This window comes from Rhamphochromis sp. 'chilingali', assembly GCF_963969265.1.
Source record: "Rhamphochromis sp. 'chilingali' genome assembly, chromosome: 11".
Taxonomy (NCBI): Eukaryota; Metazoa; Chordata; class Actinopteri; order Cichliformes; family Cichlidae; genus Rhamphochromis; species Rhamphochromis sp. 'chilingali'.
In genome coordinates, this window is record NC_137938.1 from 7120331 (window position 1) to 7147118 (window position 26788).

The following is a 26788-nucleotide window of genomic DNA, read 5'->3' on the forward strand; positions in this document are numbered from 1 at the left end:
GTCCAGAGGATTTGTTTGTGTGTGTGTGTGTGTGTGTGTGTGTGTGTGTGTGTGTGTGTGTGTGTGTGTGTGTGTGTGTGTGTGTGTGTGTGTGTGTGTGTGTTTGCGGAAGGCTGTGATGAACGCATATCTGGCAACCCGGGTCAGTCAACGTGCAGGCAGGCAGCAAGCAAGCAGTATTGTGCCGGAGCAGCAGACTCCCCGCAGGGATTCCTAGGGTTACACACACCGCTGTTTAGATGGCTGACAGAAAGGAGTAAGTTGGTGAACGGTGCTGAAAACACTCTGAGATTATTCCGGCAAGTGTCTGGGTTCACTAACTACAACACAATGGAGCAAGAATTTCAAGACATTGATTCGTCGGGGAGATGGCAAAACCTTTACAATGTAAGTCGGGACACTGACCGGGCCTCTCTTGTTTCTATGACGATCGGTTGCTAACTAACTTAGCTAGCTAATTTGATAGCTATCAAGTTAGACACCACTTAGAGATTTTGGTCACTTTTCGTCCACGCTTTTAATTGTGTAAATTTCTACACTTCGCGACATGACTTCCAGGTTCTTTATACATATTGGAGTGCAATTGGTAAAGACGAATGAGTAACTAGCATTTCGCGCTAGCTGACTTCCGTAGCTGGAAAACGTGCATCGGCTCGATCTTCACTTCGGTTAGCTAATGCTGGCTGACGCTAGCAGACGTCAGCCGCAGTTTCTGAGAACTCATCAGGACTTCCACAGAAAAGCGTGTTGTGTTTTACCACGCAGCACAGCATTTCGTTTATAATATCTCTGTTCCGGTTAAACTTTGGCTATGACCCTGTAATGTGCAGCTGCGAACTACAAAGATACCATGTAACTAGAACTGTTTTTGTTTTGTTTTTACACATCAGTGTTAATAAATTAAGAAGAAATGAACGTGCACACTTTATACATTTTTAGAAAATGTTTTTAAAAAGCCCTTTTAAAACTTTTTTTGACGGGGGGGGGGGGTATATATAAAAAGTGCATGATAAGTAATTTCATAAAAGATCAAATTTCTTCCATGCTAACGTCAGGCTCCCAGTCCTACTGAGAATTAAAGTGGGATTAAACAGAAATGAGAATACTAATACTTAATTTAATTTCTTACCCATTTTAAGGATAATGTCGTTAGCATGATAATATATTTAAACCAATAGTGCTCATTGTACATAATGGTGCTTTTCAGTTCCATATGTTATTGGTTTATCTCTCAGTTCATTTCTAATACAAGTCCCAAGCTTGAATAAATGGGGAGGTTTAAGGAAGTCAAATATGCAGACCAAGAATACAGCATCATGTCTTAGTACATCTATGCACTGAAACTGTACTTTGTGTACCACTAAAAATTACTTTTGCCACTAGTCTTATCCATGGTGCTGTAGCTCAGTGGCAGTGAGGGGACACACCCCTGCTCACGACAGTATTCTTGGGAGTGTCAAAAATAATTTTTATTCTCTTTTATTCTTTTCTTGTCTCCAGTAAAACTGCTTCTGTTCCCCAGAATGAAATAATAATAGAACTGTGCTCGCCCTTTGGCCTTGCCCATGCAGACTGTGTTGTAAAAGGAAAACAACAGCCTGAGGCATTGCAGTAGATTAAGTTTGACAAATGACAATGAAAACAAAGCAGACCAGTTGTGATTAATTGAGTACAAAGGATTGAGGACCTTTGATCTCTGTATGGTTTTTCTTTTAATGTCATTACTGGTCACCACTCCAGTAAAACTGGATGCACATGAATTGAACAGGTTGTGTCACAGTTTCCTGTCGCTGTCAAAGCGATCCTTCTGAGTTCCTGTTTGGTTTCTCATCTGCAACAGGAGATCCGTAACCAAGCCAGTGAATATTCCTACAAAGTGGCAAAGCTTCCAGTGAATCGGAATCTGAACCGCTACAGAGATGTCAGCCCATGTGAGTGTTACGACAGTTAAGGCTCTCAGTGACGATATGTGCTGCCGAGAATGACGTCGTCATAATTGCTCTGTGATCTCTTGCTTGGTTTCAGACGATCACAGTCGGGTAAAACTTGAAAACTCTGAAAATGACTACATCAATGCAAGTTTAGTCGATGTGGAAGAAGCCCAAAGAGCTTACATTCTTTCTCAGGTATGTAGATTGTAGGACAAGCAGTGTACACTGAACTGTCTGCACGGATATCTGTTGAACACATCTGCGTGCCACTCAAAGGAAAATACACAGGATTTGAGTTTGGCATTTTGGTAGTTGTTCATGATCTCTGGATGTTATTTGTTTATGTGGATTTTCTACTTTTGCTTTGACAGGGCCCCTTGAGGAATACATGCGGCCATTTCTGGCTGATGATTTGGGAACAGAGTTGCAAAGCTGTTATAATGCTCAACAGAGTGATTGAAAAAGGATCTGTGAGTACACTGCAACACCTTCTAATTATTATGTTCTGAAGTCCCCCTGCTGTTTAGGTTTGAAAGTTTGAGGAGACATATCTTTATTAATAGATGTAGATACATTTGCTCATCCCAAAAGGTTTGAGATCAATTGTCTTTGTCATTCCTATTTCCACTGATGCTAAAATTCTGTGCATTTTACAAGATGAAATAGAATCCAAGATACGTTTTATTGTGTTTTCTTTCTAGTGTACCCACTTTTATCTGGTAGACTAGAAAGGATTTCAGCCCTGTTTTGGAGTTTTCAAAAAGATGATCAGATCTACTATAAAATTTAATTGGCTTGTTTTTCATGCATGTGCCATCTCTTCACCACGTTTCATGAAATTCACCGTGGTAGGTGTAACCATGCTGACAGACAGATTGAGATGCAAAGAATGCCACAATTTTGAAAAAATGAATTGAGATACTGAAGAGCTGCACATGTTTAAATTCGTTATGGATCAAAGCCTAATTGAGATATTTTGGGCAGCTATCATGACTCAAATTCCTTTACTTGACAATGGAAAAAATGAATTTCCTTACATTAAAAAAAAAAAAGTCTAGTTTAAAATGTCTTTTTCTTCCTTTGTGGTGTTATACTTCATCAGAACTCTGTGTTTCACAAGATTGTCTTAAGCTCTGTGGTCATGTTTTAAGTTGTACTGTATGTAAAGTTTCAGTTCTGTTGTTTCCATTTATTTGAAACTTTAACCACAGTTCCAGGAAAGTTAATGATTACTTAGTTTCTTTTTGCATTTAGTTTTGAATGTGTTTTTTGATTTTTCGTTTCACTTGTATTTGGTTTTCATATTTCAGTTTAGGTTTTACTCTCTAAAAAGGTTTCATTTTCAGTGAGGTTTTATTGTTGTGTGTTTCATTGTCCTTTTTTTTTTTTTTTTTTTTTTTTTTAAAGTTTCAGTAAAGAGTTGTTTTCTCTCTCTCTCTCTCTCTCTCTCTCTCTCTCCACACTTTGGTTTTTAGTTGAGTTTAGTGTAGCTAACTATCATGGCCTTGGTGCCAAGAACAACCAATGGAAACTGGAAACAAGCTGTCAGGTACTTCGGTGTACAAGAACGTAATTAGTTGTTCTCTTTGCACACGGTTGATTTTCCGAATCCGAGGAATGGTGTACATATGTGCAACTGTTCTCAGTATTTAAGTCAGAAGTTCTTCAAATGGCTCGAGGCACATGACAGCCTATCCATGAGTAACTGAATGTATTTGTCTCAACAGGAAAAGTGCGCGCAATACTGGCCTACCACCGAGGAGCTACAGATGTCTTTCACAGACACAGGGTTTGTTGTGAGGCTACTGTCAGAGGAGGACCAATCCTATTTCACAATCAGATTGCTGGAACTACAAAATACAAAGGTGAGTATGCAAGGGTGCCTATTGGTTAATAGCATCTCTCTTGAGTTTCAGCATGGTTTTAAGCACTGCTTAACCAGTCTCTTACCATTTAAGTATAATAGCATGTAGCTGAAAAAAGACTGTGATTTCAGAGTGTGTAATGTTTTCCTAGTGACAAATCAGCTAAGTCATGCAGAACTGTGTCTATACAATGCTCCAGTCTTGACCAAACATTATGCCTACCACAGACAGAGGAGTCGAGAGAGATCTATCACTTTCACTACACCACATGGCCTGACTTCGGTGTTCCAGAATCCCCTGCCTCCTTCCTCAACTTCCTCTTCAAGGTTCGGGAGTCTGGCTCGCTGGACCCGGAGCATGGGCCCTCAGTGGTGCACTGCAGCGCTGGGATTGGTCGCTCAGGGACCTTTGCCTTGGTGGATACCTGTCTAGTTTTGGTGAGAAGGGGAGTGGGGAAATGTCACTGAAAGTCTGCCACTGTTAAAGAGAATTCTTTCGCAAGAGGTTCTCATTACACTGACTACAGTCTGATGATGGTAAGATGAGGCGTTCATGCTCTGATTGTACTTGTGTGCTGATAACGTGCTTACAGAGCAGTGTTGACGTGTAGGTATTCAGCGTGAGTGTGTAAAGTCTGGAATATTTTAACTGGAGCAGAGAAGAGGCCCTTAACTGATTATTTCTTGGGAAATCAGGTTTCTCAGGAATAACTCCTAAATTACCACAATTCCACATGTGTCTGCAACTATATGGAACTAAATTCCCAATTCTTATCATGTCTTGATGAGTTTTAAAGCTCTAAAAGCAAAAAAAAAGATGAATCTTATTTCACTAGAAAGTTTTGCAAATTTCCTGTGGCTGTTTGACTTGTCTGTCGGCCTTGTTAAAATGATTTTTTTTTTTTTTTTTTGGCCAGCTGTTAGGTTAACCAGACCTTAAGTGCTGTAGGTCTTTCATTATTGTTCAACACTACACCAAAAGTAAGTAGTGGGTTGATCAGAAGGAGATCTTCAGCGTCTTCTATGAATCAAACTCAGCATATGCAGGATGTCTGTCCATTATCTGATTTCAATTACCTAAAGATGGACAAGCAGGTTATCACCTGCAGGGCATTATCACCTTCATAAGTCAGCCCAGAATGATAAACTAACACAGGCAGAAAGCAACACCACTACAAATCCGTGATGTGTGAGTGTGATAGGAAAAGCCCTGTGCAGTAGTGCAATATTAAAAGTGCTGCATGAATGTATATGCACTTTTAAGTGCTTTGGTCAGTAAGACTGGATAAGTGCTATATTAATAAAGTCTAGCCTAAAAGGAGCAAGGAGAAAGAAAGGTGGCTAGAATGCACATAGAGTTACCAGGATTACAGTATTGTATTAAGACATGGAAGAATTCTCTAATCTGCATAGGGTCAAAGGTATTCATACGCACAAATCTACTAGTCCTAAAGATTCTGTAATATGTTTAAACTCTACAAGGCCAAGGGTTATAGACTTCTTCTTAGTGATCAGGATTGCAGACAACTGGCAGTTTCTCTTTGGGGTGATTAAAATGATTTGTTTGGCAGCACTCATTGGACTGACCAGAACAATGGGAAATTTAGGGGAACTCAGTAAAGCTCTAAGAAGGAGAATTGTAGATTTAGACAAATTGGGAAGGTCCTTTTGAGCCAAAAAATTGCCAATTTTAAGATTATCGGTTCAAACAGTTATATGTAAGATCAAGTTGCTTGGATTTGTCACAACTTTTCCAAGAACTGCCATGAACTGGAAATTGCTGGAACACCAGCATCACTATCCACAGTGAAGTCAGTTTAAGGAATCATGGACTAAGAGGATGCTGCTCATGAAAGTAGCTCCTGCTTCAAATTCAACACCTTCAGCCTTCTGGAGAAAAGTTTTATGGGGGCTGGTTTTGGGATAGGTTTTGGAAACTTGAGCAAGAATTCCTTCAGAGCCTTGCCCTGCTTTTTAAACCCCAAATAGAAAATTTTAAAAAAAATTAGTCTTCTGGCCCATCACCTCAAATAACCTTTGAATGTCACCCTGTGCATAAACAAACAAGGCTATCTGTCAGATGTTTTGTCCCGCTCCTTCCTAATAAAGCAACAAGCAAAAACAGCCTCTTTGCTCTTGTGGCTTTTAAAAGTTGTACAACAATGGTGCTGTAAGAAAACATCAATCAGCTTTCAATGCTCCGAGCCCCACCTCAAAGGTTCCTGAACATTTAGAAAGTATGGGTGACCTGTGCACACCTCAGTGCCATGTTACCATCAACACCTTCATACTGCGGATAGAATCATGCCAGAGGAAAGTGAATCTGTCCCTGCTTGCGATATTTTTACTGGTCAAATTGACCATTCTATACAGGCTTTTTATATACCCATTGTACGTTAGGAAATTATCACATTTATTCTATGTCAGATATTAATTAGAAACCCTAAAGTGTAAAGCTGTTACAATGTAGGAGACACAACGCACAAAAAAACAAGTGAATTCTAGTGGGAACTCTTTCTGTTCTCACTTCCTAGTCAGCTGGAAAGCACAGGTTTAAAGAGCCTGAAATTTCTGCTAGTTAATGTACGTGGTAAAAGCTCCCATAAATAAAAACAGATTTTGTACACATAGTTTTGCTCTGCTGTGTATTTAACTCACCTGTTAAATACGCAGTTTATGAGTTACGATTTGGAACAGCTAAAACATATTTCTTCCCAGCACTCACATCTTAAGCAGCATTAGACTCTGAGACAGGTTGGTAAGTTGTTTGGACATGCACCTTAAATCAAACCACTCTCTCACAGATTACCTCGATTTTTCTCAAATGTAATACATCTTTTGAAACTTCTCAATATTACAGCTCATGACTTCCTAAAGGAAAACAAAGGTGTGATATCCTGTGCACCTGATGTGATTCTCTATTAAGCGGTTATTCCATAAATGGGAAAATCTGTTTTTGCAGATGGAGAAGAGGAAAAACCGGTCATCAATGGACATACAAAAGGTGCTACTTGGCATGAGGGAATACCGCATGGGCCTGATCCAGACCCCTGACCAGCTCCGCTTTTCATACATGGCTGTCATTGAGGGAGCCAAGCTCATCCTGACAGACAACTCAGAAACACAGGTAGTCACAAGAATGATTGAAAGCTTGTAAGTCTGGTTCTAAATAAGCTTTTGTAATTTGTTATCTGACTTTCAGTAACCACCCGAAGAGCAGTGTTACTCCAATAAAAGACGGAGGCATTGTTGTGGTTTCAAGTTTTGCTTTCAGTTTCGCTCAAAAGCCGGCATCAGACGCTAAAAGAGGTGGCGATGACTGATTTTTGAATGTTTCTTTGACATTTTCTGGGAAAGTGAAGCTAATCATTTGAAAGCATTAAAGGGAAATGAGAAATTTTAAATGATATGCAGCACTTACGTTGAGAAACATTGGCTTGTATACAAGTATATTAGAATCATTCTGTTTTACTCCAGAGAAGTGAAAATAAACATAATAGTAAAGTTTAAGGTGACATGTGGGCTCTCTTGGTTTTCTACCATCCTTTCACGGTCTGGTTAGCTTGGAAACGGGTCTTGAATTGCATTCTTTAAGGCATTAAAGTCTTAAGTTTTCAACTGTACATGCTGAAACCTGCAAAAATCCTGTCTAAATGTTCTCTTGCTGCATCAACACAAAATTGCCTTTGACGCAGACCGTATAAAACACAACCTCACAATAAAATGAAGTGATTACCAGAGTTTCAAGCCCTGCCAGCAGTAATTTTAAATGTTACAAACTTCCTAATTCCATTTCATTTTTTTGGAGTTTTTCTTCAGAGCCATCAGAAAGTGTCTAATTAAAGTGGTGTGTGTGGGTGCTTTCCCATAACAATGAATAGGGCCTCTTTAATTTATAAGGTAACTGTCAAAATAATGGCCGACTCACTTGACAAACTAACTAGATCCTCACACTTGTTATGTAATGACTATACAGACGCTCTTTGATCATTTGCGTCTTGCAGGTGCCCTTTCTTTACCAGAATTTTAGTTTTGCCACTTGCAAACTAAATGATGAGAATGTGAGCCAACATATTTAAAAATCAGGAATTTAAGCTTTTATTTTGGAAAAGGATCACTATTCTCTTCCTCTCTGTCATAAGCTGACAGTACACTGAAATTTTCCTTCTTGGTTGTCTCTGCATGTCATCCTCTTTGTTAGAACAAGCTGACACAGCTGTCCAGAGATGACCTGGAGCCAGATCTACCCCCTCCACCACCTCCACCTAGACCTCACCTTAACGACAGCAGACCCAACGGACCCCACCTAGAGTCTCAGGCCCCCTCAGGAGACAGGCTTGCAGGAGAGCCAGATGCCCAAGATCACAATAAGGCAGACAATTCTGGGCAGTAAGTAACAGAACTGAAGTTTGGCAGATTAAAAATTAAGCGTTGAAATCTGCTGACTTGTTCCCATCCATGCGCTGAGATTCAGTTTATCTTTTTGAGCACATAGAAAAGAAAGAAATCAGGTTTCACCCTTTTATTTGTTCATCTTTGTAGTAAAGCTTTGGTACAGCAGTGACACAATTTGTGGGGATTAAAGTGAGTATTACCCTGTTGTTTATTGTTGGACTGCTGTACTCTCTGTCTTATTTCAGGGTCCGAAAGCGACACCGTGAGGAAAGGATTGCCAGCACAGCACAGAGGGTCCAACAAATGAAACAGAGACTGACAGAGTCTGAGAGGAAACAGGAGAAGTGGCAGTACTGGAGACCCATCCTGTTCAATGTTGGCGCCGGCGCCGGGGCTGTCTTGGCCATAAGCCTGCTGTACTGGATGTATTCCCAGTGAAGCACTGCGGGTCACTTAAAACGGACTCTTATTTTGCACCGGTACCTGAGATTAGGTACTTCTTCTCGACGTAGACTTAGACAGTAATATGTGCAGAATTGAGGGTATTTATTTCTCAAGGTCAAAATGCGGGAGCGCTAGATCAAACAAGCGTCTGTATATTTTTCATGTAAGATCGAAACAAAAAAATAGTAACATCTCAGGATCTCGGTGCCAGCACGATGATTTAATTTCCTTTCCTTCTTGTCACTGCTCATGAATGTACTGTATCATAGCAAAAATGGCTTTGCAGAAACTTACTAAAGGTGCAGTACAAAGAGAAATATATAGTGACAGGTTTATTTTTACATTCTTTATTTGTAATAGTCAGATATGTGTCGATCAACACGTTTTACATTTTGCATTTCAGAATGACTTGTGTTGACTTGTTCATCCTACTGTAGACTTGTAGGAAAACTCCAGAGCCAAGATTCAGCTGTAGGATTTTACTTTTCTTTAGTTTTAATGTAATATAATGAAATGCATGCATTCTGCGGTTTTCCAGACCACCACTTGTTCTTCCATTCACATTTAGCAGGGCATCTCAACACGGCCAGAAGAATATTTTTGTGTGAGTGGACACTTCCTTGCCAATGTTTCAGACTCTGCTAGAGTGGTTATTTTCTGTTATGTGCACACTTTTTTTTTTTTTTTTTTTTTTTTTTGCCTGCCTTTGTTAGCTGCCACATGGATCATAAACGTTGCCCCTTAGCAAGTTATTTACCCACTGGATGGGTTGGTCTGTGTTTGTTCAGGTGATCACGCTGTTTTTGTTTTTTGTTGTTGTTTATTTTAAGAAACCAAAGCCTGTTTTTAGGAAGATAACAGTCAGACAAGCTCCTGATGATGAACCCTCGCATACTCCCCTCATGTCGAATGTATATTCTGTTGAATCTCTCTGTCATAACTGACACCTGTATTACAAAATGATGCTAGTACCGTTCTACATTCTGTCCGTGTTTTGAACCCACATGATTGCCGATTCGGTTTTCAATTGACTGGGACCAATCCAAAGCTACAATAGTGCAATTTAGAAGCTGAAGGAGAGCACCTTGGATTAAATTTAGAAGAGAGCGATGTCCTTGTGGGGTGGTTGAAAAAGCTTTTAATGTGCCTTGAAATGTGTTAAATACGGAAAGGAGGAAAAAAAAGTGCGCTCCCAGAATGTTTTTTTTTTTTTTTTTGGTATGTGCGATCAGTACAGAAAATTGTCGTGTCGCACGTAATGTGAGTAACATGTTTGCACTGCAATGACCAGATTAGAGGTGGTGTACAGTAACATGCGTCTGAGTTGATTGAACATTGAATGTGTCATTTGCATGTATCGACTCCTGAAGTGAAATTTTTGATTGGCTACAGTAGAACATGGCTTTTATTTTATTATTATTGTTATTTTCTTATTTAACAATAATATAGTGTAACATTCCATTCATTTGTTTTCTGTGTACAGTTTTCAGGGGAGTTTTGTACACTGTTGAGCTGCAGTGTGGAACATGACAGAAGACTTTTGATGAGAAAAATGACAAAACCACAACAAAAACATTAAATACTTCATAAAAAATAAAATATTCTTTTTTTTTCTTTCTTTTTTTTATAAACAAAAATTTGCTTGCCTGTTCTTTAATTCTGTATCCGTAAAGCAGCTTACCCACAGCTCTTCCCACCCCACCCACTTTCTGTGCTGTTACTCATAATTTCATTCTGACCATGAGCTAAATCAATGCAGACAGACTGGAGACCTCTCACTGTGGATTCCAGGAATTGATTCAATATTTCAAGAAGAGGCCATGCTCACATTGACTGCTGTAGTAATTTCATTTTCTCTTGTCTGGGACTGTGTGTGGTTTGTGTTGAATGTATTTTGTGCCTTTGCACTTATTTCAGCTTGTCTATATGATGTTGGCTTGATCTCTTTTGTCGTTATATCGTACAGCTCCTCCTAATTCTGGGCGTTTTAGAGGTCGCCACAGCGAATCATCTGCGTCCGTCTCACACCGTCTAGCATCCTGCTCTGTCACACCAATCCTCTGCATCGCCTCCTTCCGTACACCCATGAACCTCCTCGGAGATCTTCCGCTCTAGCTTCCTTTTTGTCTGTGTCACCATCTCAAAGAGACGATATGTAAACCTCACTTTCAGTTTTGTTGCTGTCCTTTCACCCCTGATGACATTTATCTTCTACCCTGCCTGCACTCTGTTCCTCACCTCTCTTCTGCACTGTATTTTCACTCTCTACTACGGTACGGTCATCTTTCCACCTGTTTCCCTCTCATTCACACTTGTATTTTGTGTTACTCTTGCTGACTTTAATCCTCTACAGTGCATACCACTACCTCTATGGGCTCTGGTCCACCTGCTTCCCAATCACACTACAGATCAGTGTCATCTGCAAACATAATCCGTGTAGACTCCTGCCTGACCTCAACTGTCAATATATGCCTATCGCTACTGCAAACAAGAAGGGGCACAGAGCAGATCCTTGATCATTTGTAACTCCTACTGCATGCATCACCACTGTCTCATTGTCCTCATACATGTCCTGCACTACACACACACACTTCTCTGGCCCTCTTGACTTCCTCATACAGTACCACAGTTCCTCTCTTGACGCTGTTTCTCTGGATCCACAAAGGCACAGTGAAGCTCCTGACCTCTATACTTCTCAATGATTACTCTTAATTACGTTTAAGAGTAATCATTCATCACATCTATAGTGCTCTTTCCCTGCATGAGGCCATACTGATGCTCACTGATCATCACCTATATTAACTTAGCTTCAGCAACTCTTTCCCATATCTTCATGGTAATGGCCCCATCAGCTTTATCCCTCTGTAGTTACTACAGCTCTGCACATCACCCTTGTTCTTCCCCACCCGTGTTCTTGTGTTAAACAATCTGGTTAAAAAGTCCACTTTCTCCTAGACATCTCCATACCTCCACAGGTATGGTGTCTGGACCAACTGCCTTTCCACTCTGCATCCCCTTATAGCTGCCCTCCCATCCTCCTTACCAATCCTTGGCTCTTCCTGATTCACTGTCCTCCATCCATCCTCCTTTCTCTCTCATTTTCTTCATTCACCTGTTCCTCAAAGTACTCCTTCAGTCTTCTCAACTCCATTTCTTCACTTGTTAGCATATTTCTAAATCTGTCTTGAATCACTCTAACCTGCTATACATGCTTCCCAGCTCGATCTCTCTGCCTAGCCAGTCAGTCGTTTTGTCATCCATGAGTATTCAGTCTCACATACAACTTAAAACCTTACAGACCCAACTCCTCTTTGTACATCTGTTTTCTTCACCTTTCTTCATCCATTGAAGCCCCCTCCCGAGTGACACTCTCTACTCATTAACAGAATTTAAACAATAGGTCAAGAAATAATGCAACCATATTCACCATAAGTTTACTTTTCTTAAAACATTTAATTTGATTGATTTTTTTTTACAGAGATTTTGCTCCCTACTGGGATAATTATAAGTACTTAGAAACGTACGGGTCGTTTAATCTTACAAAGTTGCATTTAAATGTTTATTCCTTTGTCCAAAGCAGGTTATGCACACCGAATATACACGATATACATACTTTGATCCATTTATGTCTTGTCTTGGTAAGAAAGCGATACCACATACAAAAAAGCTACACATAAGAAATAGTAGCTATAATTTAAACTACAATTCAAGGGTCTTTCTCATGTCGTCGCAATTCGTGATGCGATTGGGGTACGTAAAAATATCCCTGAATAAAATTGGGAATAATTGGTGAGCAAAAATGAACTAAAACTACAATAAATATACCACCAAAAATACTTATATCGTGGTTTATATGTCGATTCTTACAAATCCTGTAACTTTAGAGCAAAATTGTCGAGGTATTGATTTTTTCCGGAGTATGGTGTCGGGCATCAGCGGAGAAACCTTCCCGCTCGCTTTTCCGCCACTGTTTAAACTGGTAGTTGTTGCTGTCAGAAAAGAAAATTTCTGCGAAAAATGGCGAATGCATACAAGGTTCCATTATAGCTCATATAAGAAGAAACGGCGTTATTTAATGTTTCTACCACTACCCATGTCTAAGCCTGGCTAGTTAGCTTAGCCTAAAAAGCACAAATAATAGCAATAATGTCGCTGCCTCCAGAGAAAGCTTCCGAGCTGAAGCAAATCATTCACAACCATCTGCTCAAGGTGAGAAAACTATATAGATTTTATGGCAATTCGTGTTGTACACAATGTACAGTTGAATGCTGAAGTCCTTAAGCAGCATACAAATACACGGGTATTTTTCATGAACGGGGGAAGCTAGCTGTTTATAGTGGGCAAATATATATATATTTTTTAATGTCACAAATGGCTATTTCCTTGCATTTGCACATCACAGAGAAATCTCATATTATCACCTAGTTGGTAAGATTGGCTGCACCATCTCTTTAGACAGCATTATTTGAAGCACCGTAGGGAACTGCTGCTGTTTTCCAGCCAATATGAGCTACCTGTCAAGCCTCTATAAGCAGATAAAGTACAAATTCACACAGCACACAAGACCAATTTCGATCCTATATTTTCGATCGTACATTTATTGCTGATTTGATTGAAAAATTGATTTTAAAAAAGTAAATGGAAAAAAGTAATGAATGAGAAAAGATTTCGCATCAATAATGCACGGAATAGACGGTACTTATAGGTCTACTGATATAAAACATTTCCTGATGGGTTTGCCTTCATATTCACACTTCCCAAAGTCAGAGTTTAAATGGAAAGGACTGTTTTTAGAGGATGTTGAGAAAGCACAAACACATTTTTTAAGTAGGTGAAGGAATTTTGTTCTTCTGTTTGTCAGATGGATATCCATGGGAAGATCCGAGAGGTGCTGGCTGAGACTGTGAGGGATGATCAAGGTCCTGCACGTCGGTCTCTGTCTGAGGCAGATTTCCTGCGTGCTCTGCAGCGCAGAGGCATCATAGATGATATGATGAAAGATCTTCACTTTACTCAGGTTGCCCAGCTTTTTGGATGCAGTTTCAGACCTATTTTCCAGATTGGTTTTTATTTTAGAAGTATTTTTCATTCCATCCATTCAAAAATCGAACATTTACAATGTATTGATCCCCCTGATAGCTACGTTTTACTTTCAAAGTTTGCCTTCAGTATGGATTAAACATATCTGTAATACAGTGTGTCAGTTCTGTCCCATCTTTTCTGACTGTTCTGTCATGTCGTTTTGGCGTGGTAGGAAGCCGGCACAGAAGCAGAAACAGGATCGCCTACAAAACCTGCTGCTCACTTTGTCGATAAAGATATCACTCATCTGAAAAAAAGTAAGAAACATTATTTGCAAACCAAGCAAATAATAATGTGATGCATAGACTGTTTTGTATAATATTATTCCTCTTCTGCTTTTCTCTTCTCAGCCAATATCGACCCATCAAGGCGATGTCTGTATCTCCAGGTGCTTGGAGGCAAAGCCTTTTTGGAGCATCTCCAGGAGCCGGATCCCTTACCTGGTCAGGTGTGTTCTACCTTCACACTCTACCTGCACTTCCGCAACCAGAGGTTTCGATCAAAGCCAGTGCCCTGTGCCTGTGAACCTGACCTCAAGGAGGGCTTCCTGTTAGAAATCCACAGAGACGGTATAGGTGTGTGTTAACCACCACTGTTTGTGTCACTCACAAATACTGTTCTTATTGTATTACTTAATAAACCATCTATGTACAGAGTATCATTTTACAATTTTTGTATTCCAGGGGAAAGTGGTAAGATGGCAGATGCGACCTCCATGCTGTCAATGTGTGACCCAGTGCACTTTGTGCTGATAAAAACAGACACCTCCAGTGAAACAATGCTTGTCTCATCCTACTTCCTGGACTGGAGGACTGTTCTAAGCTCGCCCAGTAGCAAGACCTGCTTTGCTGTAGAGCTGATGGGAGTTGGTGAGCAACAAACTCTCTGCACAAAGAGTTTCTTATGAAGGGTTCTTTTGATTTTATTTTTGAAAAACACAAGCAGAAGTCAAAAAATCATGCTGGATATCGAGCTGTATAGACCTGTTAATGTGTTGGTTGGAAATGAAAATTATCAACCTACAAAGTGCTGTATTCAAAGACACTCCCACAGTAAAAGTGAAAAAATGATGCGGCAGTGCTCTGGGGTGAGGTGCTCTATTGGATTTAGTTGAGCAGAGGGGCCAGTCAGTGGTATAAATTCCTTCGTCCTCCAGCCTCCATACTCTCACCCCATGAGGCTGGGCATTGTGTTGCACCAGGCGGAATCCATGACCCACTGTATCAGTGTGGGGTCTGACACTGGGTCCAGTGATTTCATCCTGATATCTGATGGCATTCAGGGTTCCGTTGCCTAGCCTGTAGAGGTCTGTGAAGATATGCCTCCCCTGACCGTCACTCACTGACCACCAAACCAGTCGTGCCGAATTATGTTACAGGTAGTATCATTCTCCAAACCCCTTTGCATCTGTCACATGTACTCAGGGTGAACCTGCTGTCATCTGTGAAAAACACAGGGGCCATTAGTGACCTGCTAAAGATAATTTTGTAGTTCTGGAGTGCTCATCCTGTTCCTCCTTGCATAAAGGAGCAGATACCGTCATGCTGATGGGTTAAGGATCTAAGGATGTCCAGCTGTCTTAGAGTAACTGCCTGTGTCCTGGAATGTCCTCCATGCTCTTGAGACTATGCTGGGAGACACAGAAATCCTGGCAGGGGTTATTGATGTGGAGGAGTTGGACTAACTGCGACCTCTGTAGGGTCCAGGTATCACCTCATGCTATCAGCAGTGACACTGACACTAACCAAAGCAAAACCAGTGAAAAACAGTCAAAAAAAGATGAGGAGGGAAAACATGTCAGTGGATTATACCTGTAAAATGATTCCTATTTTGGGGGTTGTCTCACTGCTGCCCCTCCAGTGCACCTGTTAATTTCAGTAGCATCAAAGCAGCTGAAACGGATGAACAATCACCTCTGCTACTTAACTGACAACATCAATATCCTGAAGGTTGAACTCACTTGATGCTATACTAATTAAAACGTTCTTGTAATTTTATGAGTAGTTTATAATGGAGTGTAGGTTATATAATTCCAATTACATGGGATATAGTAAGGGTGGGACATAATATCAGTATGGTAACATTCTGTTGTTCCTCCTGTGATACATTACCCTTAGACTTGGACTCAAAATTCAATGTCTGCAGACACCCCAATTACTGATCTGCCAGTCTGACTTCTCAGAGTCACTACTTCATGGCTCGCTGTGGTGGAGCTATGATGTGGAAAAAGAATAATACAGTGTAAAAGTGGCAGAGAGCTAAATCAATACAATGACACATTTTAAAATTGAATAATGGTGGTGGTACACCTACAGAAACACGATTTACATGGGGTCAATATTTAAAAGGGACTTAGAAACTGCCCCCTAGTCCTGCGTCTCATGGGGCACAGTTGCACAGAATAAGCGTGGTCTGTTGTGCATTCATGTAATGATATCCGTGTTTTCCAGTAATAATAATCTGATGTTACTATTGCCACTTAGTAACTTTTTAAGACAGTGTTTTTAACTGAATGCTGCATTTATTTAATCATGCTTCAAGATTTGAGTCTTTAGATGGATTTTATGACTAGGTCTCTGCTGTGCAGGAACACAAGCCCTCCAGAATTAGTACTGTCCTAATGTGTAAGCCAGTGTAATTTGTTTACCACTCATGCTGGAAGAAAGGTCTGGAAACACAAAAATCTTTGGAAAACTTGAAGAAAATTTGATTGGTAATGTCTGATACTCTTAAACATAACATCACATCTGTAGTGCTCTTTCCCTGCATGAGGCCATACTGATGCTCGCTGATCATCACCTGATCATCACAGGTACAGGGCATTTCGTTGCCCTGTACCTGTGCATGTGCAATGACAATAAAGTTGAATTCTATTCTATTCTATCATTCTATCATCACCTATATTAACTTAGCTTCAGCAACTCTTTCCCATATCTTCATGGTAATGGCCCCATCAGCTTTATCCCTCTGTAGTTACTACAGCTCTGCACATCACCCTTGTTCTTCCCCACCCGTTAAAAAGTCCACTTTCTCCTAGACATCTCCATACCTCCACAGGTATGGTGTCTGGACCAACTGCCTTTCCACTCTGCATCCCCTTATAGCTGCCCTCCCATCCTCCTTACCAATCCTTGGCTCTTCCTGATTCACTGTCCTCCATCCATCCTCCTTTCTCTCTCATTTTCTTCATTCATCTGCTCCTCAAAGTACTCCTTCAGTCTTCTCAACTCCATTTCTTCACTTGTTAGCATATTTCTAAATCTGTCTTGAATCACTCTAACCTGCTATACATGCTTCCCAGCTCGATCTCTCTGCCTAGCCAATCGGTCATTTTGTCATCCATTAGTATTCAGTCTCACATACAACTTAAAACCTTACAGACCCAACTCCTCTTTGTACATCTGTTTTCTTCACCTTTCTTCATCCATTGAAGCCCCCTCCCGAGTGACACTCTCTACTCATTAACAGAATTTAAACAATAGGTCAAGAAATAATGCAACCATATTCACCATAAGTTTACTTTTCTTAAAACATTTAATTTGATTGATTTTTTTTTTTTTTTTACAGAAATCTTGCTCCCTACTGGGATAATTATAAGTACTTAGAAACGTACGGGTCGTTTAATCTTACATTTAATGATAAAACTTTGACTTTACAAATTACAAACCTGGCAATTTTGCTTTTTGCTTGTTTTTCTGGCAACATCTTTAAGTAAACAGTGTGTTTGTCACCAGGAAGTGAATCCAAAGTCCCAGCTGGTGTTTTGACAGTCAGCCTGGAGCTCTACCCTCCTCTCCCAGAGATTCTGAGTGCTGACATCATCAGCACACAGGTCAGCATCTATTTATTCCTCTGTTTCATTATTCATAAATCAATCTCCGTGAACTACCAGTGACTCATTACAACAGAATCCCATTAATGCTTTTTAAGAATCAGTCGTCCTCAGAGTGGAGATAAAGAGGCTGTAAAAGAAACATCACAGCCTTCATTGTGAGGGAGTGATGTCACTGTGTTTTTCATTTAGCAATCACTGGAGAGGCAGAGGGCGGCCGAGAAGGAGAGGCTCTTCTTGGTTTATGCCAAACAGTGGTGGAGGGAGTTCCTGGAGATCCGTCCGTCAAATCAGACCAAGCTGGTCAAGATTTTTGCACAGGTTTGTCTATCGTATTGACACCCCCACCCCGCGCATTTCATCACTTTATTGGTTGATTTGTGTTTTTAAAAGGAAGCATCTGTGCTCATTCTATTAACATCAAAACCAGTTCACCAAATATTTCATGTCACCTTCTTGGCCTTTCCTTTCCTCTGGGTGTGTGTCTGCACACTCTGCAGGATGAGAATGGCGTCAACAGGCCAGTCTGCTCCTATGTACGTGTCCTCCGGGCGGGCCGCCTCCTGGAGAGCCCTCGGCAGGCGGCCCGCTTCGTCAGCCTTCTAGCCCACGAGAAGGCTCCGGTGGTGGGAGGAGGAGGCAAGCAGGAGCAGTGGTGCACATTAATGGCTTTCCTGTGTCGAGGGAAGGTAAGGAGAGGTTCCCGGCCACTTGGCAGCCTCAAAGTAGGAATGATTCATTTTCCAAGACAGTGCATCCTCTGTACTGTTAGATCTCTTATTGTCACAGATCAAAACAATGGCAGATAATTACATCTGTTACCAAAGTTCTAGTAAACTGATATGTTACTTTTTTCTTCTAAATTAAATTCGTCATTTATCTGCCACTCACTGGGACTGTACTCAGATCTCATGAAGCAGAAAAGCCATTAAACACTAAATAAATCCTGGGATGCGATGCGACAAGTCAAGCGAGACAGTTCCTAAAGTTCTAGCTGTACTATTATGTTTTGGGCTTTAGTTAATGTTTACTCCAAGTTATCTTCAAGCAAGTCCAAGGCAAAGTCTAGATCTAAAAACAGTGCGCCACCATGCAAACGATGGTATCACTCGGCTGCTATTCAAGAGCTTGCTGATGCAAACACAGACTGTGTTTCAGCTGATAAAAATGACAAATGAATGCTTCAAAAGGGGATGCATTGTTTCATGTAAATCACATACTGATGCGTTAAAAGAAAGAAACTCTGCATCAAAATGTCAGACTTCTTTTTCAGCACAGTGAAGCAAATCACGAGTTCATATATCTTTGGCAGGACATAGGTTTTTATCCACAATATACCAGCTGATAATGTCCTGCATTTGTCTGTTAAATTGAGACCTCTAAAAAAACAAACAGTATAGCTCTGCTGTGACGATGTTAGGTAGAAAGCAATTGGCTGAAAAGGAAGGGGAACAACAGTGGAGCTCACTGGCCTGATTTTAGGCTTGTGCGAGGAACCTCTACGTAACCCACAAAGTGGATGATGTTGTGCAGGTGCATTATGTGTTTTATATGCGTTGTCCTCTCGCTGTATTTCATATGCAGTCCCAGCCAGTAGAAACAAATCTCACTCTCAAGTCCTCACTCTTTTTTGTTGTCAGTGTAGTTGGTGTAAATCTATTTGCCCCTCATGTTATTCCCTCACGTCCCCTTCCATAGTTTCAACAGCGTCCCTTTAGGAATTTGCTGACATTTGTGGGTTCCTTTGTTGATGCTATGATTATTAGTCCTTATACTGAAGTGATGATCTTTATTTTTCTCACTGACAAATCCAAGAGGTGCAGTGAAAAAGTAGCTTGAAATGTACAGGAGAATTTAACAGTACTGAGCAGGCCAATCATAGTTGTCAGGCTGCGACAGCCCGATGTGTAGTTGCGTTTCTAGGAAAGTTGATGTCAGGTTATGGCGATACGACATAGCTGCTGCTTAGATTTCCCACTGAAGCATAAATTCTAGTAAAGGAGATGATCAGTGATAAAAAAAAGGCACATAGACATTGTCTTGGATAATTTTGCACTGTTTTTCACACTTTTTCACTTCACTACAAAATATCTTGGTATATTAGGAGTTTGGTATGGTGGTTAGCACTGTTGCCCCACAGCAAGACAGTTCTGAGTTTGAATCCACGATCAATGGATCCTTTCTGTGTGCAGTTTGCATTTTCTCCCTGCAACTATGTGGGGACTCGGGCTTCTAGTTAGTGGTGTTAGGGTAATTGGTGATTGTTTGGGTGGTTGTCTCTGGGTTAGACTGGCGACATGATAAGTGGAAAAAGATTAATGGACTTGTGGGCTAAGCTAAAGGACAGCAAAAGTACCAAACCAAACAAACATTTGTGTTGTTCCAAATGTTTTTGACACTTTCACCTTGTGGCATTTGAAGCTAGTTAAGTAAAATACAAGTATTAAAATAAGGAGCTGGATTGAGCACTTTCAAGTGAATAGAATTAACACAGTTGCATGCACACATACACGCACACACACACAAACAACCTAGCCTCACGTGATCTCAGTCATTTTCCTCTGGCTACACTGTACATTTTCAGTGAAGTCACAGGTTTGCGTTGCGTTGGCCCCTAAAAGTAAAGTTTTGTTCCACAATCACAGAGCTTGATTTGGCCACGTTTACGCTAGCCGCATTTCCGAGTAAGGCTGACTGTGTGGTTTCTGAGAAAGAAGGATTTGTGCACAGTTGACTGACTGCTGCATTCTCATTTCTCGACTAGATAGCGGGGAATTTCCCAGACCACCACGGGATAAATGTTCCCTGCCTCTTCTCTGTGTGAGCGGCTGGCAAGACAGACACAACACAACTCTCACAAAGTGGCCCTTGTCAGCTGTGATTTATGAGTTTCATTTGAGGGAAAATTAATTTAGCCTCATCAGTCCTGCTCAGCCTGTTCCGATGCTGCCGTCCATATTAGCACTTCTGGGGAACATCTATCATTCTGACTTGCCCGTAGCCCGAGCCAGCACGCAGCAGCAACAGTCCCCAGCTCAACCCAGGCTTCTTTACAGGAAAACTTGTACGAATGAAACAAGAGTTGCTTACTGTCATGGACAATTTAATGACTCCAGAGCTTATTTCCTCTCCAGGAGGCTTCTTCTTTGAATTGGGTACTTCTGAGAAAGGCTAACAGTGTAGCGAGAACAAGATATTGTGTTTTGTTTAAAGAGACTCTTGTACTGACATGAGGAATTAGGCAAGGTCGGTGTGAAAACAGAATTCTGTCTGCTTAAATATCAGCATGAAATTAGCCACATGCAGCCAATGTGAGTTTAGGCCACACCTACACTTGTTCTGCTGTAGGAGATTCCAGCAGAGTGTAAATGCTGGTGGGAATGAAGAAACCAAGCTGTCACTGAGTTGAATTTAAATGCATAACAAGGACTTTACAAGGCTGTAATCAAGATGGCTGCCAGAGACACTCGTGAGATTAGCTTCAATGAACGGGAGTTTGTGGGACTTGGATTGGATTAAATAAAAAAGATAATTATTTGAAACGTCTTTTAGATTAATAAAATAAACAAAAATGCATTTCATGATCCTTTTTACCAACTCCTATATGCCCAACATGCTCCACCTCTTTGTTTTTTCTTCTCTAAGTTATCTCCCAAAAATCTGAAGTATTCTGTCAGTGGATCCTGACATCATCACTTAGGGATTCATGATGTGCTGTTAACCTGAAACAGGAACTACAAGAGGCGCTGAATTTGTCGTTAAATCGAAGCAGGAAATTGCATGGCAATAAATTCCCTGCAGCTGCTCGCATCATGTGGGAAATTTAAATGGCAACAAATACAAAAACAGAAAAATCTTAAGAAAATGAGCTATATTTATTTTCTTCTTCTATAAAAACAAAAAGATTCAAGAAGAATTATTTAAGAAGAATTAGATATTATAATATGTTGGAATCAAAGCTTCAATGATTTGGAATTAAATTTGTATTGTTTGGGTTTAAAGCCACAATATTTTTATAGCTTTAATGTTTTAAAATCAAGTCTTAAGGTTGTTTGACAAAATAGTTAAAACATGTTGAGAATAAAGCTGAAAGGTTGCAAGGTTTTAAAGGGAAAGGTTTTAATATTTTAAGAGTAAAGGTACATTTTTGGGAATAAAATTAATGTTACGATATTCTGAGAAAACAGTTGTAACATCTCAGATTTGAAGCAGTAAAATGTTGTTCTTAATACTTCGAGATTAAAGCTTAAATCTTTCCAGATTCAACTTGTGTGTCGTGCAGCCTTAGAGATAGAAACAGAGGCCCTGTTGAACATGGCAGTTCATTCTCCAGCCACTCACTAGCTTTCTGTGATTTCAACTACATCTCATGATCTTCTGAGAGGGGAGCGTGCTGGAGGCTCTCTGTTTTGAGAAGTCACATCAGGATTAACATATGACCTAACTGAACCAGAAGACAAAAATGAACATTTCTCTTAAAACACAACAAACAACGCACTAATGTGATGAAGATATTTAGTTCACTTTAAACTACCCAACAGATCCCAGCATAACCCTCTGTCCTTCACAGGGGGACTGTGAGGATCACGCCACCCTGCTGTGCAGCCTCCAGCTAGGTTTTGGCATGGATGCGTACGTGTGTGTGGGCACCAAAGCCAAAGGAGTGCCACATGCCTGGGTCCTGACCCGTGGTACTGACGGGAGCATCACTTTCTGGGAAAGCCTGACAGCGCACAGGTCTGTTTTTTTGTTAATATAGTTAACAAATAAGCAAAGTAACTCACCCCCTTTCACGAGACCTTTGAGGGTCAGATTTAAACAGGACTTTTCTCAAAGGAAGTACAGCATAATTAATTATCAGGAAATGAAATTAGTTACTTTGGAGAGGATACCACTCTGTTATAAAAAAGGAAAAGGTTATCTTCTCTTCTCGGTATCCCCTTTAACTAAAACCAGACACAGTCTGAGTTACAGTGAGCTTTTTGTGTTTGCCTCACTTACTTCATTAAACGGTCTTTGTGCGTTAGTCAGCAGGATCTCTTGGAATCCCATGAGTGGATTTCTATGAAAGTTGGGGGCCAGCCTTTGAGCCAAGGAACAATTGATTACATTTTAGTGTTTCTTAAGCTCTTCCTCACCATGAAGCACTGGCCTAATGGAGCATGTTTTTCATTAGTTTGAATATCTGAGCTTAATATGATGTGAATTAAAGGATATATGAAGGACAAGGACATATGAACAATTTGTCACATTTATTTTACGTTATTTAAGAATCATGTACATCTTAAATATGAGAAGGTCAAGGAAGCTGCCTAAAATTAAAAAAAGAGAACAGACCATAGACATTTCTCACTGAGTAATATTAGTGTTTTGTTTCATTTCGTAATACTTTTCTTTGCATTTCTTGTGTGTGATCAGATACCTCCACCGTCCTATAGATCCAGATGCTCCACCTCTGGCTCCCCAGCCTAAACCTTCCTACCCGTACCAAACTGTGGGATGTGTCTTCAACCACCAGACCTTCCTTGCCAACTGTCAGCCCTCTGATGCTGTGGAGCTCTGTGTATTTGACTTCCAGGTAATATAATGCACATCCGTTTTGGAGGTATGGCTGGAGGATAGCCATATTATATTGCTTTCCATGCTCCATTGTTGTATTTATTAATAAGAAAATTACTGTAGCGATTAAAGAGTGCCAGAGAAATATCATTACGCTATTCACATTTGTTTCGTTGGCAGGTGTTGTCTTAACGGTTCACATTTGGCAAATGAGCCTCAATATGAAAATCCTGCCGCAATATCAGATTGGCCAACGTAGAAAACCTAATCAAATAAGTACTGGTGATTTTTAGGCAGACAGAGGGCAAAGGTAGCCTGGAGCAGGGTCCTGTGGGCACAGAGCTCGCTGGAAGATTGCCATCTTCAATCAACAGAACAGGAGCCAGTTTGCGGGGAAGGAAATTGAATCTGTAACAGTTTCATTCATCAGCAACTCCCATTCTGTCACGCTGGCCTAAAGCAAAGCACCCAGTGGACAATGTAGTGGGTCTGTGTGAATGAGATTATCAGCTAAATGCCTCTTTTTCTTCCCCCTACCTGATTTTCTTCAGAATCAGTCACGGTGGAAAGCAATGAGTGAAGAGGCCCTTAAGTCTGTTTGTGCTCCAGGCTCCACCACCTCTCTGCCCCCTCTGCCTCCGCTCTGCTCCCCGTCTCTGGATCCAGCTGCAGCCAGCAACCAGCTGGAGTTGGAGATGCGCTACCTGGTATCTGAGCATAGGAAGGTAAAACACAGTGATGGAGTTGTTGGATGGTGGTAAACTCACCTGCACTCTAGAAAGAGGCCTGATCAGAGCACTGAGACAGATGAGAACACTGATAATTCTTTGAAACATCAAAATATGAATAAGTCATGATGTATGTTATTTAAACATCACTTATATTTACGTTGAAGAGATGAAAACAAAAATGCCAGATGACCATTATAACCTTATTTCACCTTTGGTATATAAGTGAACCATACCTTTGCTGTGTAGTTGACTGTAGTGGCATAACATGTAACAGTTACTGAGGAATGTATCCACTCTGTGGGGTGCTCTCCTCCAGGACCTGGATCTTGCGACAGTGTGGGACGACCACCTGTCCTACCTGCTGTCCTCAGCTCTGTCAGCCTATGAGCTGGAACGCTGCACCGGTGTCTCCTGCGGCAACGAGGAGTTCCAGGACGCCGTGAGGAGGGCCGTGCCAGACGGGCACACTTTCAAAGGCTTCCCTATACACTTTCTTCACCGTAACGCTCGTCGGGCCTTTGCCACCTGCCTCAGGTAATATACAACTAAACTAAATGTTAAAATATCACAACTAGAGAACAAAGCTGTATGAAAACTTCAATGACTTTTGAAAGGTTGCCAGTGATTATGTGGCCTCGAAGCCCAAACTTTTGCACAGTACTTCAGGCTCATCTTTACCTGTGGCTTTCCTGTAGAGGGTGTAAGAGACTGAAGTGCTGCACACATGTCTATGTTCTAATAGTGTCAGTATTGAGTAATAAATGATGCGCACACCATCTACTCTAAAGCATGATGGGAAATAGCCTCGAAATAAAAAGTGACCCTGTAAGACCCTGTCTTTTCCACAACATATACTGTAACAGTTTCACATGTTATACCTCCTGCCAGAGCTGAGAACACGAATATGATCACGAAAATAATAGACTCAAAAGTCATGCAGTTACTTCCTGCCTCTGTCATAGACAGGTTTCTAGATAACCTGCGCACATTCACAAACACTCAGCCTTCAGTTTTGTCCCTTTGTCACAAACAATCCAGAATATTAAACTGGTTTTATTCCCTGAATATTTTTCTCACACATTATTTTGCGTTCCATGCTCTGAATGTCTTATTTTTCATGCAGGTCCCCCTTCTGTGAGGAGATAGTGTGTTGTCGTGGCGATCACGTGAGGCTGGCTGTCCGCGTTCGGGTGTTCGTTTATCCCGAGAACGCGTGCGCAGTGTGGATCATGTTTGCCTGTAAATACCGTTCTGTACTCTGACCAGCAGATGGATGGCGCCCAGGAAACCCCGGCCTGTGTTGCACTTTGACCCCACACTGGATTTTAGGACACCACAGGGACACACTGGGACTCACAATGAGACTAAATTGATATTAAGCTCTACTATTGCACAGACATGTTTGTGGCTCTGCTTTGATGGTTGGGCCTTTATTTTGTAGTGGACTCATTTGTACAGACATTTACATTATTTATTTTTGCAAATAAACCCACCTTTGTTTATCCTGCTGTGCATTTTTTATATGCTTTATTAAAGACATTTAAACCTGTGTCACAAACACGAACAGGCTCGTTTTACTGCAGTTGCATGAAGGATTTAAATAATACAGAATTACCTGCTTTGCTGTAAATGAAGGCTCTGCCAATCTCATTTAATCAAAAATAATGAGATACTGAGGAAATGATATGACCACAGTTGCTCCAAGATTGTAAGAACTAAACTAAATGAAACAGTACAGTATATTATAAAGATGCAAATGAATGTAAGAAAATCATGTCTTTGAGTTTAAAAAGGTTTTGCCACCATTTAATATAGACCTGTCACACAATGTCATATATCGTTAATAGAAAATATTGACTACATGTGAAAGTATGTGATTAAACCACGCTGCTGGAACAAACCAAAAATCTTTAAGCAACACAAAAATCCAGCACTGTCAAAAGTTTGAAATTTATGGCCATGGTGTGAAAGAAATTTATTGATTTAGTCTAGTCTAGCGGTGCCAAACACGTGGCTGGGGGGCCAGAACCAGCCTGCCAGAGTGTCCACTGTGGCCTAGAGTATCCCTAGTGACACAGACATTACCTATGAGCTGGCATTTTACCCCAAAGTCAGTAAAAGGTAGAGCGTTAAATGATAAAAATTGAGGCTTTTTTTATTGTTAGTACCTCATTAAATAAAATAATATTTCCTTTCTTCACTATTTTCTATCTTCTCTGTATAAGCAGATCTTTTTCTGTAAAAAAGTATTAATGTATTAAAAATCTGGGTAATACCTGTCAGTACTTTTATCTGTAATCTGAATATATTTCTTAAAGCTAAACTTAAAATTTACTGCTGTACATGATCATTTTTCTGGGAAAATTGAGCAATTTTTATTGAAATCATCACAGGGCTGCTCATCATCAGTATTATAAGTGGACGGTCTATTATTTTGACTGTGCTTAATAATTAAACTTTGTTACAATAAAAGAAAGTTGTTTTTATGGGTTGTTAGGCAGCAGCGTTACTGGTCCTGTCCACTTGAGTTTAAATTGGGGTTTTATGCCCCACAAAGTAAAATACGTTTGACAGCCCTGGTTTTAAAGGCGAGTATGTAAGGAGAGCACCTCGTGTTAAAGGTCATTAAATTAAATCAAACTGACATAATTAAGCTGTCAGTTTGTCTTTTTGCGAGAAGTGTACGGGCAAATTTAAACTTGTATTAAAGTTGTTGTATTGCACTTGTAATAACTGTGATCAGCACTAGATGGCGCGTTAAGACAAATATTGGCAAACTGGAAGCAGCTGCAGCTCTCTGTCCGCCACAGCAGCCCTGCACGCATAATGCTTTGTAGGTTTTTTGAATAGAAATAAGACGGGTTTAAATGTCTCATTGATCATGCATAAGAGTAGATTATGAGTTAAAATATGGGGGTTGAAAGACACAAAATATAACTGTAGAAAAAAA

At 40.5% G+C, this 26788-nt stretch overlaps 2 protein-coding genes across 2 annotated transcripts; both read left to right on the top strand.

The window, feature by feature from the left end:
• The first annotated feature begins 144 nt into the window (after positions 1-144).
• Positions 145-10227, top strand: ptpn2a (protein tyrosine phosphatase non-receptor type 2a). The gene is made up of 9 exons (XM_080896281.1): positions 145-387; positions 1841-1931; positions 2026-2126; positions 2303-2401; positions 3659-3796; positions 4024-4233; positions 6758-6922; positions 7997-8184; positions 8436-10227. The coding sequence occupies exons 1-9, from the start codon at positions 331-333 to the stop codon at positions 8626-8628; spliced, it is 1242 nt and encodes a 413-aa protein (XP_080752407.1). The 5' UTR covers positions 145-330; the 3' UTR covers positions 8629-10227.
• Positions 10228-12546: 2319 nt separating this feature from the next.
• Positions 12547-25470, top strand: cep76 (centrosomal protein 76). Its single transcript, XM_080897154.1, has 13 exons — positions 12547-12843; positions 13496-13651; positions 13889-13973; positions 14067-14291; positions 14400-14585; positions 17451-17548; positions 17741-17869; positions 18049-18237; positions 22119-22285; positions 22967-23126; positions 23659-23832; positions 24155-24372; positions 24962-25470. The coding sequence occupies exons 1-13, from the start codon at positions 12781-12783 to the stop codon at positions 25098-25100; spliced, it is 1989 nt and encodes a 662-aa protein (XP_080753280.1). The 5' UTR covers positions 12547-12780; the 3' UTR covers positions 25101-25470.
• The last annotated feature ends 1318 nt before the right edge of the window (positions 25471-26788 follow it).

Coding starts and splice junctions, on each gene's coding strand:
- ptpn2a (XM_080896281.1), top strand. CDS start 331: ATGGAGCAAGAATTTCAAGACATTGATTCGTCGGGGAGATGGCAAAAC. Junction 388..1,840: donor GATGGCAAAACCTTTACAAT/GTAAGTCGGGAC, acceptor CATCTGCAACAG/GAGATCCGTAACCAAGCCAG. Junction 3,797..4,023: donor TGGAACTACAAAATACAAAG/GTGAGTATGCAA, acceptor TGCCTACCACAG/ACAGAGGAGTCGAGAGAGAT.
- cep76 (XM_080897154.1), top strand. CDS start 12,781: ATGTCGCTGCCTCCAGAGAAAGCTTCCGAGCTGAAGCAAATCATTCAC. Junction 12,844..13,495: donor TTCACAACCATCTGCTCAAG/GTGAGAAAACTA, acceptor TCTGTTTGTCAG/ATGGATATCCATGGGAAGAT. Junction 17,870..18,048: donor TGGTCAAGATTTTTGCACAG/GTTTGTCTATCG, acceptor CACACTCTGCAG/GATGAGAATGGCGTCAACAG.